This window comes from Carcharhinus amblyrhynchos, chromosome 2, assembly GCF_965287045.1.
Source record: "Carcharhinus amblyrhynchos chromosome 2, sCarAmb.v2.hapA, whole genome shotgun sequence".
Taxonomy (NCBI): Eukaryota; Metazoa; Chordata; class Chondrichthyes; order Carcharhiniformes; family Carcharhinidae; genus Carcharhinus; species Carcharhinus amblyrhynchos.
In genome coordinates this window covers 64198885-64218754 of record NC_137325.1, presented here as the reverse complement: position 1 = coordinate 64218754, position 19870 = coordinate 64198885, and the positions used below count along the sequence as shown (strand labels likewise).

The window sequence follows — 19870 nt, the reverse complement described above, 5'->3', positions numbered from 1 at the left end:
CTTTTAACCAAAACTTTGGGGATTGAATTTAGGAGTCGCAGCGTTATGTTGCAACTGTACACAACTCTGGTGCGGCCGCACTTGGAGTACTGTGTGCAGTTCTGGTCCCCACATTACAGGAAGGATGTGGAGGCTTTGGAGAGGGTGCAGAGGAGGTTTACCAGGATGTTGCCTGGTATGGAGGGGAGGTCCTATGAGGAGAGGCTGAGGGATTTGGGGTTGTTTTCGCTGGAAAGAAGGCGGCTAAGAGGGGATCTTATTGAAACATATAAGATGATTAGAGGTTTAGATAGGGTGGATAGTGATAGCCTTTTTCCTCGGATGGAGAAAGCTAGCACGAGGGGGCATGGCTTTAAATTAAGGGGGGGTAGTTATAGGACGGATGTCAGGGGTAGGTTCTTTACCCAGAGGGTGGTGAGGGATTGGAATGCCCTGCCTGCTGCAGTTGTAAATGCGCCTAGTTTGGGGGCGAGATCCACGAGATCCGTGGATAGGTTTATGGACGAAAAGGGATTGGTTTAGGTTAGTGGGTCATTGTTTTGTAACTGGTCGGCGCAACATCGTGGGCCGAAGGGCCTGTTCTGCGCTGTAATGTTCTATGTTCATTATATTTAATTAATTTGACGTTTATGGAATCTTGTGTGTAGATTCGTTGTTGTGTTGCTAGTGGCAATAGAAACTGTCACCGTGACCCGCAAATTTTCTCGCGGGTTCGGTCGGAAGATGGGCATGTCGGCCATTTTGTGGATTCCCCGCGAGTGTTTACAACCTGTACGCATCTCCCAACCAGAAAAAGATGGCACCACCGAGACCACGCAGAAAACCGGCTGCTGATTTGCATTACTTTCCATACCTTAGCATGCCATTAACGGGATCGACATGGCAATCTCTGCCCATGTTTGTGATTCCCACCTCTTTGATGTGATGTTACTTTTGCATGTATCAGAGTAAGTATATTAAAGTCTCAACCTGGCTTGACAGCCTTGAACTAGTGTGAGGAGGTAAATGCTGCCTGTGGAGCGCAGGGGATGTTGGAAGCAGGCCCTGGAGTTGCATGGTGGGCTTCCTCCTGCTGTTTTCAGGTGCTGGCCCATGGACCTGTGATATCTGAAGTGAAAGAGCTCTCTGGGTGAGATTCTGTGAAGGAGTCCTGCTCAGCCCTCCACTCTAAGGCAGTACTGTAACTCAGTGTAGGTGGCACCCTCAAGGAGTCCTGCTCAGCCTTCCGCTCCAGGACATTTTGCAGTGACATTGTCTTTCTGTGGGATGTGATCAGGGACTGAATTCAGTGCTAGTTCCGGAGTGGGGGAGGAGTGCACCATGTGCTGTCTGAGGCCTAACCAGATGAAGCAGCTGCTGCTCCAGGCAGTGATGCAGAGATTCCGACATGGACTGCATGGAACCTGCTGTCACTGGATACACATCTGATGCTGCTTTGCCGTCTGACTCTGCCCTGTGACACGGACCAGCAACACAGGCCTGCAACAGATGCTGCGGTTGCATCTGCAGACCGAACTGCATGATCTGTGCCAAGCATTTGTCATGATGGAAATCTCAGAATCCTAATTAGGTCATGCATGGCACCATGGATTGTGTGGTGCTGCCAGCTCTCACAAGTGGTTACTAGCCCAAGTGAGGGATTGGGGTGATGCTGGGTCTATGCAGCTGATGATAATAATCCGTCATTCTATGCTCTTTCTAAACCCCACTGTGCAGATGGATCTCGGTTTGCTTGATTTGGAGCTGGCCATCTCAGTGGCAGCAGAGATGGAGGAGGATGAGACAGCTCACGAGGTGGCGGGCATAGAGAGACCACCGCAGGAGCAGCCACTACCAGTTCCTAGGAAGGAAAACAGGGGGCTGCCGCTGAGGGCCAGGAGGTGGATGAGCAGCTTGCTGAGAGGGTGCACAGAAGGCGAAGGGTGCCAAGGCCAAGGAGGTACAGGGTCCACAATTCATTCGAGGCCCTCCTGGAAGAGATGTGCCTTCGCCGTCTGTGGCTCTCCAAGACCATGGTGCCGCAACTTTGTGAGGTGCTCACACACCTAACACCTGGGGAGGGGGCCACCCACTCCCTGTTCACATGAACTTTACAGCTGCCCTGAATTTATATGCTTCCGGCTCATTTCAGGCACTCAGTGTGACCTAGTTGGGATCTCCCAGGCCTCCGTGCACAGGTGTGCGTGACAGATCACAGATGCCCTGTATGCCGGGCAGGGCACTACATAAATTTCGACATGGGCTGTGCACAGCTGGAGGCCCAGGCTCTCGGCTTCGCTTCCATTGCTGGGAATCCCATTTCCAGGGAGCAGTGGATGGGACACACATTGCCTTGCAGATCCCACCTGCAGGACCGCAGCAATTTGTGAACAGGAAGGGGTCCCACTCACTGAACGTCCAAACTGTCTGCAACCATCTAATGAGGATCATGCAGGTTGATGCATGTCATCCAGGGCTTGTCCATGACAGGCAGTCGGACATCCCTGGGCTCTTTAAAGACCAGCCCAAGCTCCGAGGATGGTTACTGAGTGACAAAGGATATCCGCTAAAGTCATGGCTGACAATGCCTGTGTGGAGGCCCAAGACCAAGGCAGAGACCCGCTACAACGAGGCCCATGCTGCCACCCAGTCCATCATAGAGTGGTGCATTGGCCTGCTGAAGATGCGGTTCCACTGTTTAGACCGCTCTGGGGGGCCCTCCAGAATGACCCTGTGCATGCTTCACGCATCATCATTGTTTGCTGTGCTCTGTATAACATTGTCCAACAGTGGGGAGACCAGCTGGAGTAGGAAGAGGAGGAGGAGGAGCGGCGAGAGGGCGAGGTGGATGTCCCGCCATATGAAGAGCCGGAGAAAAGAGGGCGGGCGGCAATGGCAGGTGTCCGGCAGAGAAGGACAGTGAGGGACGTCTTGATTGCAGCCCGCTTCGCCTAGCTGGTGCTGTGAGGGGGGGCTGCAACCACCACATATCCACCACGCTCCAGGAAAAAGTGCAGCTGCTATTCCTCCTCCAAACCAACCTGGGCCGTCAAACCACCATATCACTCTTCCCTCTGTCGTCCCACCACCCAATTCCCCAGACACACCCGACCTGTTGATGTACCTGGGCTGGCAGTGGTTGCGATTCTTGGTTGAAGACTGGAGGATGATGACGACTCACTGTTATGCACACTGGGATCCTGCCCCTAGTGCCAATTCAAGTCTAACTCCTACCTGTACTCGCATGCACACTGACACCCTGGCCCACATAGCTGTAAGGGTTGGGGACGCATGTTTTTTGGCCAGCACCTCTATGTTGGGAATCGGGACCACTCAGCTCCATGGAGAGAAGGGTTGTGAGGAAGTGGGGGGAAAATCGGAAGATCTCAGGATGTCCGGGATCTCCTGGGTGGAAGACCCTGGCATGGGTTGAAGCCCTTCCTCCTCCCTTGGGTTGCCCAGAGGCTCTGGGAACACTCCACGGGATGCCTGACTGGAATGAGCTCCACAAGCTCCAGCGTCACCTGGCTCTGCCAGTCCTGAAAGCCTAGATGTGTTTGCCCCACGTTGTGTGATCCCTCAGCACTGACCCTGAGACTTGGCCAAGCTCTGCAGCCCCTCCACTACAGCATTCTGAGAGCAAGCCAGGCTCTGGAGTCCCTCAGCTGTCGCCCTCTGAGCCTGGGCTAAGTTGTCAAGGCTCACAGCCACGGCCTGCTATGTCTCCAGAAATGTTAGCAAAGTCACAGCCGTGGCCAGCAGTGTCTCCCACATGCCCCGGACACCCATGGCCATCGAATGCTGCACCTCCTGGATGCTGGAAACACACTCGCCCCGGCCCATTGTGTTTCCAGGTTGGCCTGGACCCTGTCACCCATGAAGACAGACCCCTGAGCCAGACTTTTCACTGCGGTCGCCACTCTTGCAGTGTTTGCCTGGTTTGCAAGCTGTGTCAGCACTACCTCCTGCAACAGCATTCTGTTGGACTCCCCTAAACAGCCTTGCAGTTGCAGCATGGTTGCTGACAGCCCTTCCACAACTCCCCAAGTTTGCTAATGCGTCTCTACCATCCTTGGGAGGAACAAACCCAGAGGCCCGGCAGCTGGGTTGGGACAGCTGGCCTTCGGCAGGCGTCCGTGTGCCCGAGCCCTCGGATATGCCCGCCTCTACCTGATGCGCATCAGTGCCTGTGATGTGCTCATGTGATGTTGAGGCTTTGGTGATCCAGAAGCCTCAACACTAAAGGTACCTACCGTTGGATAGTATCTGTGTTGGTGGGTTGTGTGATACATGTCAGTGCAGCTTCAGTGGTGCTGTCCTTGGAGGATACCTCCGAGCTTCATCCAGAGGGTCATGGGCAGTTTGCTCCAGAGCAGCAGGGGTGAGTTCTTCTGCGTCCAGAGCTGCAGTAAAGAACACACATTAGAAGGGAGGCAAAACATTCTATGCAGCACCGCACTTACTTCAAGGAGGACTTAGGTTAAGGGTGCGCTTCTGCTCACTTGCATGCTAGATGCCGACCTAGCTGTTGGTGACCATTCAGGATGGCCCATCACCCCTGCCAGCTCCATGGCATGCTCTTCACTGCTGGTCAGCTGCCACAGGTCAGGCATACTACCACCAGTCTGTATCATCTCACATATGTTGTGAATGTTCTCTTCCTGTGGGAACATAAGGTGGGTAGCAAGTATTAACATATTACAGTGCATGGTGCACAATGCACGCCTGTGCTTCGGGCGTTGTGCTGGCAGTTTCGCGGAAAGCGGTCACCTCTGAAGGGCGCTCATTGAGAGGTGAGGGGAAGGGGTTAGATTCTGTTTCTGGGAGGAGGGAAACTTGTTGCATGTCCTTCAGGTGTCTAAACAAGGTTTGAGATCCGTGCCAAGCATGTGCGGGGTTCAAAGTGGGATGCTCACTCACCGTTGCTGCTCGAAGAAGGTCATACACTTTTTTCCGACACTGCTGGCTAGAGCACGGTGTCAGGCTCCTGGCATTCACCGCTTCTGCCACCTCTTCCCACAATGCCGTGCCAGACGCACCTCTTGGGTGAGGACCTCGGCCAGGGTAGATCTGCTCACGCCCTTCCTCCATGGTATCTAGCAGGTACCCTGGGCGGCCTCTGTGAATCTGGGTGCTGGTTTGCACGCAGACATCTTTGTGGTATGACTGGCTGTGTGTCCATTCCTGCAGTTTATATACAGCTCTGGATCATTAGGGGACAGCAGGTGCAGTGAGTGTGGCCAGTCAAGGGCCAGTTGGCAACAAATACTGTGAGAGATTTTGAAGGCTGCATTCAGATGAGTGTCATGCATCCCTTGGGGTGCTGATTGGCTGCCATTCAATAGGCTGCTGTGTCCAGGGAGGATGCAATACTCCAGGCTCCCATTCAAGAGAGGGAATGATCACAAGCTGGGGCTGTGCATGTCAGCACAACGCAAGTTCTCTGCAGGGCAGCAGTGAGGACAGTATGCTCAAAGGATGGAGGGATTGGGTACCCACATTATTCAGATCCATGGGGGCATTGGGTGAGCAGGCAGTTATATCTGTGTGTTGGGGGAGATGGGGAGGCAGTGATGTATGTATGGGGGAGGGGGCCAGTGATGTCTGTATGGGGGAAGGGGGCCAGCGATGTCAGTGGGGAAGGTTGTGGGAGCCAGCGATGTCTGTGGGGGTGTTGTGGGTCAGCAATGAAGCTAGCGATGTCTTTGGGGGTTGGATGGCAGTGATCTGGATGCTGGGAGGTCTTTTCAGCGATTTCCCAGCGATGTGCGCATGCGCAGGTTCCTGCTCATCCTGCCATTTCAGGCTCTTTGGCGTGAATAGGCCCCATCCCCTGAGCTTTAAATGATATTCACGATTGTGACCTTTGCATTGCACAGAGTGGGGAGATTTGGGTCTGAAATTGCAATGAAAACACATCGTGATCTACACCAGTTTTCCTGCCAATTCAGCACTTTCGGGAAAATTGCCTCCTGGTGATTTCAGAAGTAATTAATTGAATCTGCAGTATTTTTCAATGTCCTGAAGATGTGATAAGATATTGAGAAGGCAAATTATTTTACTTTTCACCTCAGTATTGCAGTATTGCCAATTAGATTTTGTAGTCCAATTTTGTTTTGGTACTCAAAACATTTTGACCCAGCATCAAGAATGCAACTAACTAAGCCAAACTAATACTTTAGAGAAGGAATTTAAGTATACAAAAAAAGGATGGGCTGAGAGCAAGTAGGGGTGAAATGTGAAAATTCTGAACTCCGAACCCAACCAGTTCAATTCCAGTTTTTATGGAGGCAAGTTGAGAAATTAAACATGTTAATGGAGTTGGTAACCTCTTATTGAACCTGCTTTGCAGGCTATACAGCTACCGGATTTCCCAGGCCTTAGGAAACCCTGAGGTCTGAGATTATGTAAATGATACCCACAGCTAAAGCGACTTTGTAGTACTGCTCATGGGCTAAGAAGTGCAGAGATTGTACTCAAATCCCCACCTTCATTTAAAGGCCCCTATGTTTGGAAACCATACCCATCTCCACCCCTGCCATATTCCATGATCTAGCATCACGCATGCCCATTCCTTGCAGGCTTGGGCCAACCTTGCTCTCAGGGTTGTGGATCACATTTGCCTAGTCCCAGGATTTTCTCCACAATGCTTCCTTCCCAGCTAGAAGTCTAGCCTGTCGATCAGTTCGCCTGCCAGGAAGTCACTCTACCAGGGCCGAAGGGCAAATAAAACTTGACAGCAAGTTGGACATTCTGTTCAAAATGTTATCTCGCCCATAATTCCAGTTGCATTCCCACCACATCTGTCCAACTCCCCACCCCCTGCACCACCACCACTACTCTGCCTACATAAGCCACACAGTTGCCAGGCCTTGATGTTAGTATACATATTAAAATGCTAAAATTCACAATTATAAATCATTTCATTGCCATTTGTTTTCAGACTGTTGTCCACACAGTTATAAGTCGATAACTCAGACAGATGTTCCTCTTGTGTTCTTGCGAAGCATGACTATAATAAATTGCTGGGTGAACTGTTGGAAAAAAAGGAGAAATAAAGCACATGGCACAACATTTTTGAGATGTCAATATATAGATAGTTACCCGCAAAAAGACATAAAAATCTTTTAATACATCAAAATATAATAGCACATACTTGGGAAACAAAAATATTGCTCTAGTTTACTCCCACTCAATCCAGAGTAAATTCCTAGTTCTATATATTAAATTATATTGCCACACACAACAATCTGTAACAAATATTTCAGAGCACCTATAATTCTATCATTTCTTTTTCCCCCCAAAATTCAAATCTTGAGTGGAAATATGTTTGCGGCTTTCAAATTAGTATAATTTTGTACCAGGAGAAGATACTCAAATATTTATATGTAGTATAAAATCTCTAATACATTCAACAATATGAATAGATTATTTAATTTGCAATGAATAATTGTACTGAAAAACTTCCTGTTATTTTTGCAGATGTTTATGGTTTAAGTCGATTCGCTCACCTTCCCACAGCTGAGGAACGAGACATGGCTTACTTTGAAAGCCGTTACCAAGAACGGGTATGGTCACATCAGTGTAGTAAATACAAAAAGAACTTATGATGTATTTCATTGAATAGCAATATCACTTTCTGAAATAGCTTTTTCAAAAAGGAAGATGTATTCTTTTATTAGAGGGAAACAAAGAACAGCTTAGGTTAACAAACAGCAAGGGCTATAAAACGGGAGTATGAAAAGGAACCTATAAGGGATAATAAAATTAACACAAAACTTCTACAATTGGGAAATAAGACAGTGGTTAAGAGCAATGTGAGTCCCTCAAAAATGGATGATGATGATATAAATTAAAATAAGAAATGGGGATCATGTTAAATAATTACTCTGCATCAGTATTTGCAGTAGAGAAAGAGCACAACATAGAGGACATCACAAGGAAATTGATATTGAAACAGGAATTCATCAAAATTTAACTAACCTTTAGGATCAAATGGTCTACACCTGTTCTTATAATCTGCTTTGCTAAAAAGTCAGAAAAAGCCCATCCAATCTTCAACATAAGGCCCCTGAAATGTGAAAAGATTATGTGGATTCATATTTTTAAAACGTCAAAGGATTTGCTGATAACCATGGATCTAAAAGCTTTATTGTTACAATCCAGGAGTGTTATTGAAAGTTTAGTCTTCTTGTCATCTAGAGCTTTCATTGATGACTTATCTATTGTGCAGGACAACTTGGGTTATATTATCTTTATGTATCCTTACTTGGACAACTAGGTCATCAGGGATTATGATCAGCAGCCTCACTATGCTTCTTAATTACCTACAGAAGTACCATCTAAAATTGGGTGCTTTTCTGACCCTTAGTAGGTCAGAATCAGGCTCATAAGGATGGAGTGTATTATCAAGAACAAAACCAATCTTCCTGCCCAAACCTTAGAGAATCTTAGAAAATTATAGCACAGAAAGAGGCCATTTGGTCTGTTGTACTTGTACTGGCTGTTTGAAAGCCTCACATCCTTTTTTATAATCTATAATCCTGTAAGCTTCTCATCCTGAAATACTTGTGCAACTTTCTTTTCAAATTATTCATGGGGGTGATGGGGTGGGGCAATCCTGAGCCCTCTTTACCCATCCGTGGAAATGGCGATGGGCGCTCAAAATCCAGTGAAACCTGAAAATCGGGAATCTCACCAGCAAGATAGGTGATTTCTGATTTTCACCTTCCCTCACCAGCGATGTAATCAGGTTTAAATCCACAAAGGGTGAGACCCTCACTTTAATGTTTTAAAATAAATTTAAATATCATTAACCACCCCCCACCATTTATTCCCAACTCACCATACTTTCAAATCTCACCGACGTGATAATGCAAGGTTTATAACAGGTCCACCCAGATGTGTCGCGATCCCAAGGGGCATAAAGGTGAGTGTGGTCTCCAGGGGAGAAGGGACATGGCCAGGCAATGGTGGCTGGGGGGGGTGGTGGGAAGGGGTCCAACGCAGGTGATGTCTGTTTGGGGGGAATGGGAAAGGGATCTGATACCAGCTTTGATCCTGGAACCACTAGGCAAAAAGGAGAAAGAGAAAAGAGAGAAACTGGTAGTGTGTAAGTACAAAGGAGTTGATGCTGAGCATGTGGTGTTGATTGATTTTCTAGTAAATTTGAGTAAATCTATATTGCACTTCATTGAAGCCAATATATTCTTTCTAAGGTGTACTGCCCAGAACTGAAAAAGAGAGGGGGAGACATCTAGCATGTTGACCAGAAAGAAAGTTGGATGCTCAGAAATTAAGTAGAAATGGAATCAAAGATAAGGAAGGTGACTCTAATGGTAAACATGAGCTCATAGTTGGCTTGGAAACAGATGAGAAACCAAGAGGCAGGATTTTTTGAATGCAGAGTTTCCCATACCGTCACCCAAAGTAGCAGTGGGAAATGCATCCTTGCCAATCACAGCAGTTCCACAGCACTGGAGATATGATTTTCACTCCTCACAGGGGCAGCAGAAGCCAGGGCTACAAGCAGCCACCAGATTCTCAGTTCCAGAGTCTAGGACTGGATAAAGGGATGGGTGGTGAAGCTCATGCAGGGATGGGAGGTAGACCCCAAGGTGGAAAGCAACAGCCACTGGGGGGGAAGCATTGGGGAAGGAGTTGTCTGATGTGAAAAGGGGGCTTTTGAAAGAAGAATACCAACCCCTTCTTGCCCATAAACTTCCGGCTACTCAAAATTGAAGCTGGATGGGAAGCAAACTTTAAGTGGCCAATTCCTAAATATGCCTAATTTATGTCTAACTAAAACCATGCAATAATCACTGAAAAAGGAACTTTGTGTCATTTGGAGCTAAAAGAGCTAAGCAGAATTATTTAATATATCCAAAGATGAAAAGTAATACAGATGATGCTACTGGGACTGGATGGCTTGAGTTGCTTCTCGGCCTTTTGGCTAAGATCAAGTGTAGTATCGACATGCTGCACTTGTTTGAAGTCATTAGGTTACATTTTAGCTTCGTTTGAAGCAATTTTTTTAAAGCGGCATCTCGGCCTTTTGGCTAAGATGCAAATTAGATCAAGCCTTGGAGGAGGAGCTACACCTACTCCAATCAGCTTGGATCATGTAGATCAAACCCAAGACAGGAGGTGAGAGCTCTGTCTTGTCAGCTTGGATTGGGAATGTCCCAACTTGTTGGAACTCTGAATTGGATTTGATTTGATTGGATTGAATTGGAATAAAGTACATAAAAAAGTTTTTAAAAATAGATGTTGCACCTACAACTTTAGACTAAGTAGAAAGTGCTAAAAAGTTTCTTGCAGGTGCATGGCAAAGGTACAAGTCAAGTGAGTAAGTTTGTAAAGTGAAGATAATAAATAATATTGCCTGTCAAAATTTAGATAAGGCAATAATTTGTAATAAATAATATGACTAGATTTTTTTATGGGTAGCACAGTGGTTAGCACTGCGGCCTCACAGCGCCAGGGACCCAGGTTCGATTCCTGGCTTGCGTCACTGTCTGTGTGGAGTTTGCACGTTCTCCCCATCTCTGCATGGGTTTCGTCTGGATGCTCCGGTTTCCTCCCAGAGTCTGAAAGACGTGCTGGTTAGGTGCATTGGCCTGAACAGGCATCGGAATGTGGCGACTAGGGGAATTTCATAGTAACTTCATTGCAGTGTTAATGTAAGCCTTTCTTGTGACTAATAAATAAACTTTAACTTTAAATTTTAGATGATTGTGGGTGGAATGCGTTAATGTGAAATAATTTTATCCATTGTTGTTGCAATATTACATTTATTATGATAGTTAATGCATAATCCTATATTTCAGCTCAAGATGGAGAAGGCTGCTGCTAAGGGACAGAAAAAATATCCTGCATCTAAAGGTGAAACTTCCCAAATGCCAAAACCCTCAAGAGAACCAAAAAAACGATAATTCAAAGAACATAGGTGCATTTAAATTTACCTTCCCACTTGTTAAATACATCAAACACATCATTAATGTGGCTAACCCACTCTACTTGGACTTCACATTGCATTGTCATCAGTTTGATTCAAAAAACGGTTAACTCAATTTCACCAACACATGTATCTTTGATATCATTCTGGTACAAATAAACATCTTTGTCATAAAAACTGTAAATTGTTTTGAAACTTCTGCAAATTTGTTCCTGAGAAAAAGTACTTTTTATGTATTTTTACTATAAAAATCTTTGTAGTAACAAGTATATTCAGGATAAAAAATGTGTCCAAAGAATTGCCAAGGTGCTGTTTTTCGAACTGTAAAAAAGGTATTTGAACTGTGAGCCTCATTCACATTCAGTAACAGAGACGCATCCTTATTGGATAGCAACAGGAGAATCATCCTTTCTCTTACAGCTGGGGATATTATGGATAGGAAATAATAATTAAAATATTTGGACAAAATTCAAAGTTAAAACAGAAGGGAGTATTTTGAAGCGGGATTTGAATCATTGACTGATCTGTTCTCTCCAGTTACCAGCTGACCTGCTGAAGGTTCTCAGCATTTTCTGTTTTTGTTTCAGATTGTGATTATCTGTAGTTTTATATTTGCATAATTAAAAGCAAGAACTTGCATTCACTTAGTTCCTTTCTCAGCCCAGAATGTCCCAAAATATTTCATCAGTCAATTAATTTTCGAGAGCAGTCTGCATTATTTTGAGATACATGCAGTGGCCAATTTGCAACCACAAAACCCCACAAACTGCAATGTAGTATGTGACCAAATTGTTTTGGTGATGTCTGTTGAGGGATAGATGTTGACTGAGATACTAGAACCACCCTGCTCTTTGAATTTTTTTTTCAAATCAACATGCAAACATATAGCACCCTCAACGTAGAAAAACTGCACCAAAGCATCTCACAGAGTTGCAACAAAAAAATTGACAAGGCAAGAGGTTACAGGGAGGTGACAGACAGCTTGCTTTAAAAAGGATCTTTAAGAAGGGCCTTCAAGGGATGGAGCGGCAGTGAACTACAGGGCAAGGTGCTTGTGCAGCCAAAGCTACCACTAACAATTGATGGGGCAAATCCCATAGAATCCCCACAGTGCAGAAGGAGGTCATTCTGCCCATCAAGTCTGCACCAACCACAATCCCATCCAAGCCTTATTCCCATAACCTCACATATTTACCCTGCTAATCCCCTGACACCAGGGTCAATTTAGCATAGCCAATCAACTTAACCCGCAGAGTATCTGGAGGAAACCCTTGCAGACATGGAGAGAATGTGCAAACTCCACACAGACAGTGATCCAAGGCCAAAATTGAACCCAGGTCCCTGGTGCTGTGAGGCAGCAGTGCTAACCACTGTGAAACTGAGCCGCTAACCAAAGTTTTGCCACCAGCATCCCTGCTCTCCACTATCTACAGCATCCATTGGGTGCTCTCCAAGGACTCACTTGGTTTGCTTAGAGCTGTATATCCTCAACAGACAAGGATGGGGTTTGGTGGGATACACTCGAGCTCTGTATCAGAAGACTGGAGAGTCTGTGGGGAGAGCAGTTGGAGGATAGGGTCAGTTAAGTCAAAAAGGAATTTTTAAAACATTGGCTGACTGGGAACCAATATAGGTCTAAAGGACATGAGGATGAGTGGGACTTATGCAGCATGGAATAGAGACAGTAGCGTTTTGAATGAATTGGAATTCACGGATGGTGGAGGATGGAACAGCAGTCAGAGAGCATTGGAAAAGAGCTCCACCTGAGCAAAACGGTTGGCTTAACATCTTGCCAAAAATGGCACTAAAGACACCTCTGCAGCCAAACATGGAAGTCTGAATTATGTGTTTTAAGATCCAGGGTCAGATTTTCATGGTCTCAGTCAGGACTAAATGGAAGTTGAACCAGAAAAAAACTGGCTGCTGAGCGGGATGGCCAGGGGTCCACCTCCATTCCAGCCCTCAACCATTTTCTCAAGGGTAGGGAAAGAGGAAGCTCTGACACCTGCCCCTACCATGAAGGATACAATTGACAATGTTGTGGGCTCCTTGAGCGCCCGTCCAAGGTAAGTTCTTTAATTTTCATTGTTGTGACTAGACTTCAGCAGCTGTGGGACATTCCACTAGCTGCATGGAGATGGGAAACATGGATTAGAAATGGAAAGAGTTTAAACGGTGTATAAAATGGTTTTGCTTCCTTGACAGTTCATCAGGAAATGTTGTAGCATGACTTATATCTGTGTTGCACAAGGTGAGTTATGGTATCCATGTTCAATAAGGTGAGCCAAGCTAGTACTGTGATTGGAAGATGTAAATACTCCTTGAACAATACACTTGCCAAATTGTTACTTCTGTCAACTGGCCAGCACAGTGCCATACACCGCCAGAGACTCAGGTTCAAGTCCAGACTTAAGTGACTGTATCATTTGCACCTGTGTCTGCCTGGGTTTCCTCTGGGTACTCTGGTTTCCTCCCAAAGTCCAAAGATGTGTCAGTTAGGTGGATTAGCCATGGCAAATGAGCGGGGTTATGGGGATAAGTTGAGGGGAGGCCTGGGTGCAATACTCTCTCAGAAAGTCAGTGTAGACTCAATGGGCTGAATGGCGTCTTCTGCACTGTAGGGATTCTATATTTCTGCCAAGTAAAATATTAATATTGTAAATGTAGAAAAGTTCAGCTGAGTTAAAGTTCACTATTAGATAAAAAGGTAGAGTGTATTTGAAAGGACAGCCTACTGTGACAAAGCAGTGTAAATATTTAATCTTTTCTCATTGCTTTTATGTATTCTGTCCAAACATCTGTTGAGATAGCAGTTCTGATGTCTGTTTATTTACTTGGAGTTTTATGAGATAAAAGCAAAATACTGCAGATGCTGGAATCTGAAACCAAAAGAGAAAATGTTGGAAAATCTCAGCAGATCTGGCAGCATCTGAGAGGAGAGAAAAGAGCTGATATTTCGAGTCCAGATGACCCTTTGTCAAAGGAGTTTTATGAGGTCTTGGCTGCAATCCTTGACATTGTTTACAGAGCACATTTAAAGAATCAATTTGTATATTTGGAGTTTATGAGCTAGTCAATGGCTTCCAATTCTTATAATAGGGCTTATAGATTCAGCTCATAAAGTGGATAACGGGTGAAGGGTGTTGTTATATGGCTACGAAGGGCACAGGGATCATCAATCAATCTCCCTGTGGGCTTTGTGGGGTACAAACTCCCTTATTGAGTGAATGGAGGCTTGCCCATTGGGAAGTGAGCAGTGGGCGATTAAAACACATTACTTCAACCTGGACCAGTATTCTGTAGGCCCCTGGGTATTGACTTGCATGCTGTAAACTGTGTGTGTGGCTCTTTCTTGTATTATCATTGAAGGGTTTTTGGTGATGAAAGACTAACCTTGGTGGAATTATTACATTAGTGACAAGGAGTAAACACATTTTTTTCCTCTCTGGACAACCTCCATAGTCAAGAACAAGCCACTCCTCTCTGGTAAGAAAAGGCCTCTTTTTGGGAAGCTTGAATGCTATGATATCAGTGGGGAAGGCTGGGCCCAATATACAGAATGCATGTGTTACTTCTACTGTGCTAACAATATTGAAATAGATAAACAATAAGTAATTTTGTTGAAGGCACGTGGGGCCCCAACATTCAGTGTGATAGAATGTCTGACCAACCCAAATGGTCCCGACTCATTGTTTTAATGAGCTAGTACACTTGGTCAAAAACCACTGCGGCCCAAAGTCCTCTGTTATGCTCCTGAGGTACCACTTTAACACGGCAGGGAGAACCCCTGAGGAACCTATCTGAATTTCTGGCCAGGTTACGAAAAGTAGCAGAACATTACAAATTTGCACCACCTCTAAACAAAATGTTGTGAGACAGATTAGTATGCAGCATAAATAACCTGACTACTCAAAAGAAGCCATTGGCAGAACCCAACCTGGATTTTAACAATGCATTGAATTAGTTTTATCATTGGAAAACACAGAAAAAGGGACTCAGGAGCTACTGGAGGCATCAAGTGGCAATGCCCTTCAGTTAGGAGGAGTAATTTTTTTATTCATTCATGGGACGTGGGCATCACAGGCCAGCGTTTATTGCCCATCCCTAGTTGCCCTTGAGAAGTTCGTGGTGAAGCTGCCTTCTGAAATTGCCACCGTCCATGTGCCATGGGTTGACCCACAATGCTACGAGGGAGGGAATTCCAGGATTTTGACTCAACAACTGCGAAGGAATGGCAATATATTTCCAAGTAAGGATGGTGAGTGGCTTGGAGGGGGGGTCTTTCGGGTTGTTCTTTCGGGTCGAACCAAGCAAACAAACTTAAATTACATTCGGACAAAGAAATTGCAGGTGATGGTGTTTCCATTTATCTGCTGCCTTTTCCTTCTATATGGAAATATTAATGGGTTTGGAAGGGTCAGTCTAAGAATCTTTGGTGAATTGTTGCAATGCATCTTATAGATAGTACATAGTACTGCTACTGAGCATCGGTGATCGTGGATGTTTGTGGATGTAGTGCTAATCAAGCAGGCTGCTTTGAACTGGATGATGTCAAGCTTCTTGAGTGTTGTTGGAGCTGCACCCATCCAGGCCAGTGGGAAGTATTCCATCTCAGAGAGAAAAATTGTCGTGAACAATGGAGGTAGGTGCAAGAATTATAAAGACTGAACTGCAGGGTCTTCCCGGAAGAGCTCAGCTGTCAATGCATTCATTTATTTTTAAAAAAGCAAATGTTAATAAATAACACAAGATGGAGTAGGCCTGTACATTTTGATGCTTTTCAAAGTTTTTTTGGTAGCATCTGCAAAATGTCGTATTAAAAATAACCCCATGTATTTCTGATGAGAATTTTGATAGTAGTGATGGAAGCTGGTTGTTTACTGGTAATGCCACTGGACTCAGTCAAGAAGCTCAGGTTAGTGCTCAGGGACATGGGTCCAAATCCCACTACTGCAGTTGGTGGAATTTAAATTCAGGTGACGAATTTGGAATTGAAAGCAAGTCTGGTGACCATGAAACTATTATCAATTGTAATGAAAAACTCATCCAGTTCACTAATATCCTTCTGGGAAGGAAATCTGCCTTCTTTACCCTGTCTGGCCTACACATGACTCCAGATCACATCAAGGTTGCTGACTCTTAATTGCCCTCCGAAATGGCCTAGCACTTAGTTGAAGGGCAATTAGGGATGTATTTCAATACCAACTAAATAAACAAACTCAAATTAACTTAGGGACAAATTAGAAGTGGCAGCTTCCCAAGAGGGGGGACAGCCCGAACAAAAAAGTCAAAAGGAAACTTAAAACATTAAATCATAATGCGATTTTTGGGGTTTAAGGGCAATTAGGGATGGGCAACAAATGCTGGCCTAGCCAGAGATGTGGTGGAAGGATTAAAATAAACATTTAAATCCTAACATTATTTAATTTATACCTCTAATACCAGGTTTTTCTTTGCATCTCAAAACTAAAGGTCTGCGTGGCGCCAAGTGATAAATAAAATGAATTAGAAGGCACCCTTTAAAAAGCATGGCTAGCGCTTTAGCATTGCCTTTGCTCACGTGCAGGAGGTGCTCTCCCTCGTGTTGTAGCATCTTGTTAGGTTTCCCTCCACGTTGCAGGGTGCAGTGTATGAGGACAGGATGTGACACTGCGGAGAGTGGTCACAACACACCTTACTGATTCCGCCCTTCCAGTACAGATCACAGGGTCTGGATAGGAGCTCCGCGCAGGTTGAAGCTTGTTATTTTCCAACATTTTAAAAGCAATATAACTATGCTGACAAGAAATGCAAAACTTTCTGCAATTGAGAGTCTTTGGGGATGTACCGATGATTGATTTTCGACCTCATTTATTAAAAAAAATGCTGTTTTGCAGGTGAAATGGGATTTGATTGTCGGACTTTTGAAGACCCGCCCTTGTTGGCCGCCACAGTAAAACACGTGCTCGACATACAACAATTTTTTTTGTACCAGTAGATAACTTGGTGCTTATGTGAGGATTAGAATGAGACAGGCAGGGTTCTTGGCATAGTTATATTTCTACAGGGAGCAGCCTCACAAGTCAGAGTAGAGGCAGCTCGCTTTAGACATGTGAGGGGCAGTCTGATCTGGAAAGGAGCAGAGGAAGGTCAGTCTTGGAGGAATTTTATCAACGGACTGTTTGCTGAGTAGGGGAGGGAGAGAGGCATGTCTGTAACGGACCTTCGGATGATATGTTTCTCTAATTCTATAGACTGAGGTTAAGCATTACTGGCCGACGTGCTTCTTAATAGAAAATCTGTAAGTGGACCACAGGCAGAAGTATTTTGTATTTGGTTGTGCCAGTCTGTTGCGGACAGCCCTTACTCTCCGGTAACTATTCTGAGCAAGTATTTGGCTGGGCCTTCAGAATTTGAAGGATTGGTCATGAACGTGGTTTCCTGGACTGCTGCCCTGAATGGCTGAATGCAGAGTGAGGTCCAAATATCTATTTGAATATGGGCTGTAAACTTATTCTTGTAACTCTAAATGTGGTAACTTTCTGATTTTTCTTGCGTTATCAAAATATGAAGTTGCAATGGTTAAGAAAAGGGGGTTAATAGGGGGTGGGGTGATTGGTGAAGCTAGAACAAGTTTTGAGAAAAGTATTTCTTTAATTTTGTTTTGAAAACGTTTTTCCATTTGCATTACACTTAGTCTTACTTTGTTTACGAGTATCATCTTTTTCCAGTACTGTGTTGATATATTGCATGGATCTGGTTACTGGGGTCATAATGTAACATTTGGATGAAACTACAAAAAACAGGTTGAAAATTTTGTATGAGGGGAAAGTGTTGGGTGATGGAGAATAGTTTCTTTTATTGGTATATATCTCAACACTTTGGGTAAAATTGAGTTTTTTGCTGGTTCCAGTTATTTCATTAGTAGTCTTTTAATGAATACTTTTGCTTAAAACAAAGTTGTTTGTAGTTCCTTTTAAAGAGACCTTTTGATGTTGGATGTATGGTTTGATGACAGAATAGTTTCCTACCAGTCTATACATTGCAATCCATTGGCTCATTCAAATTTCCTTAGGCACCCATGCGTTACATGCACATAAACCTTTCCACACAGCTATTAAACAAATGCTTTGAAAGTGCTATTTGGAATTTCCACCCTATGAGTACATACAAAATCTTTGGTTAATTTTAAAGATATTCAAATTCTCAGCCCTGGATATATTTTGAGCTGGTTTGACTCTGCAATGAACACGGCTATGTGGTAACTTCAACATTGCAGTGAATCAGTGTTTACTAACTAATGCTGTTGAATGAAACACATCCTGGGATATCCTATATGACAAATTAAAAAAACACGTTCCCCCCTTCAAAATAGTTTGAGATTCTTGATCCAAAGTTGATGTTGTGGGTTAATGCTTGGTACTGTAGCCGGGTGTTCCTCACAGAAGAGGAAACAATGTGGTCCTACTTGTGTACTCCTGACAAGCTCAGCTGTCTGATTGATGCAGAATGCTTGGGGTGATGAATATTTTCATGTAAACATATAATAATACTATTCCACTTTCTTTTCTAGCAAATGTCAAGATGGATGACAGAAAGGAAGTGAATACTTCTGAAAAAATAGGTGCATAAGTTGTGATTTATCTACTTATTTATAAATTTATTCTGTTTATTTTCTATGTTTCCAAAGAGGTAAACACAAATTCTACTTGATTATTACAACATTTAACAGAGGCACGGGGAAGAGGAGAGCAAGACAAGGGCCACTGTTGGGTAACTTTACATACTGCTATGTATGAATGCTTAGAGACCAGTTTGTATTCCAGTTTTCAAGAGGGCATTTAGATGTTGAACTAGTGCAACTTCTACACTCTTGTTATCTTTTGTTTCTGTTATGGGAAAAGCATCCAGTTGGTGGAATTGGAAATTACAGTAGCAGCAGGGCAAGTGCATTATCTATTCTTAATCAGTTAAGTTGTCTGCCTTGTGTGATGTAATCAATTAATGTGTATAACTTTGATTAATTTTGCTTGTTGTTGTCATATTATCAGTTTAATTAAACAGAGGATTAAAAATAGTGATTATTTATTTTAAATTGCTAAATGTTTATTTATGATAATTGGATACTCTTTTCCTATTTAGAACAAACACTTGGGAATTGATATGTGGTTTGGAGCCATTGATAGTATGGTGGGGGCATGCAAACTGGATAAATGTGGTCACTGGAAAGGCACCTAATGTAGGATGACTGGACTCTTTGTATAACGGGCTTTAAATTCTTGATGGCTGTAGTTTCATTTGTTGCTGTTCCTGTTTCTTGCCCTGAACAAGCACTTATTTTTTTAGTCAGCTCATGAACATAAATCATTGATTGGCTAACTGCAATGAAAACTACACTATTAGCCAAAAACTATTGAACTAAAATGTTGCAAAGAATCACCTGAAACAAACTGGCTTTCTGTCTCCTATGCCAACTGCCTTCCTATCCATTTCCAGCATTTTCTGTTTAGTGCAACTTTTAGACTTCATTTTCTATCGAGAGATACTCGGTCTCTTCCACTAAGAGAAAAATGATTGAATTATGCAAAGTTTTGTGTATAGAATGTTAACAGAAATGATTTTTAACAATCCAGATACTTGGCGAGTCCATTGATTCTTTCTTATTCATCTTCGTACGCAGGGGGATTTCAAATAATGGAATTTGTTTATATTTTCACTTCAAAAACAAAGCAGTAATTACAGTAACAGTTGTCAATTTTTATCTTCCAAGTTGTGTGATCTAGATAAATATTTCATGCTGTGTCATGACTGGGGAAGGAACCATTTCCTCCTTATTTCAATATATGTTAAATGCTATGTGCCTGAAGTGGGATTCAAACTTATACCTCCAAGGGGCGCACAATGTAGACCTATTTTCACTCTGTCACTGAATTTCCTCACTCAGGTCATGAAGGA

At 44.0% G+C, this 19870-nt stretch overlaps 2 protein-coding genes and 1 pseudogene across 3 annotated transcripts in view; all 3 read left to right on the top strand.

Annotated features, from left to right (window-relative positions):
* Positions 1-11035, top strand: part of LOC145360827 (protein FAM221A-like) — a 37858-nt gene extending 26823 nt beyond the window's left edge. For both annotated transcript variants that reach the window (XM_080216324.1, XM_080216316.1), the window contains 2 exons: positions 7462-7547; positions 10809-11035. In XM_080216324.1, the coding sequence (XP_080072450.1) occupies positions 7462-7547; positions 10809-10913 (191 nt within the window). In that variant the 3' untranslated portion in view covers positions 10914-11035. The remainder of the gene's footprint in view (positions 1-7461; positions 7548-10808) is intronic.
* On the top strand, positions 9912-10054 carry LOC145362267 (U2 spliceosomal RNA; annotated as a pseudogene).
* Positions 11036-18499: 7464 nt separating the features above from the next.
* Positions 18500-19870, top strand: part of stk31 (serine/threonine kinase 31) — an 85885-nt gene continuing 84514 nt past the window's right edge. Inside the window, exon 1 of the mRNA XM_080206879.1 lies at positions 18500-18539. Coding sequence (XP_080063005.1) covers positions 18500-18539 — 40 coding nt within the window. The remainder of the gene's footprint in view (positions 18540-19870) is intronic.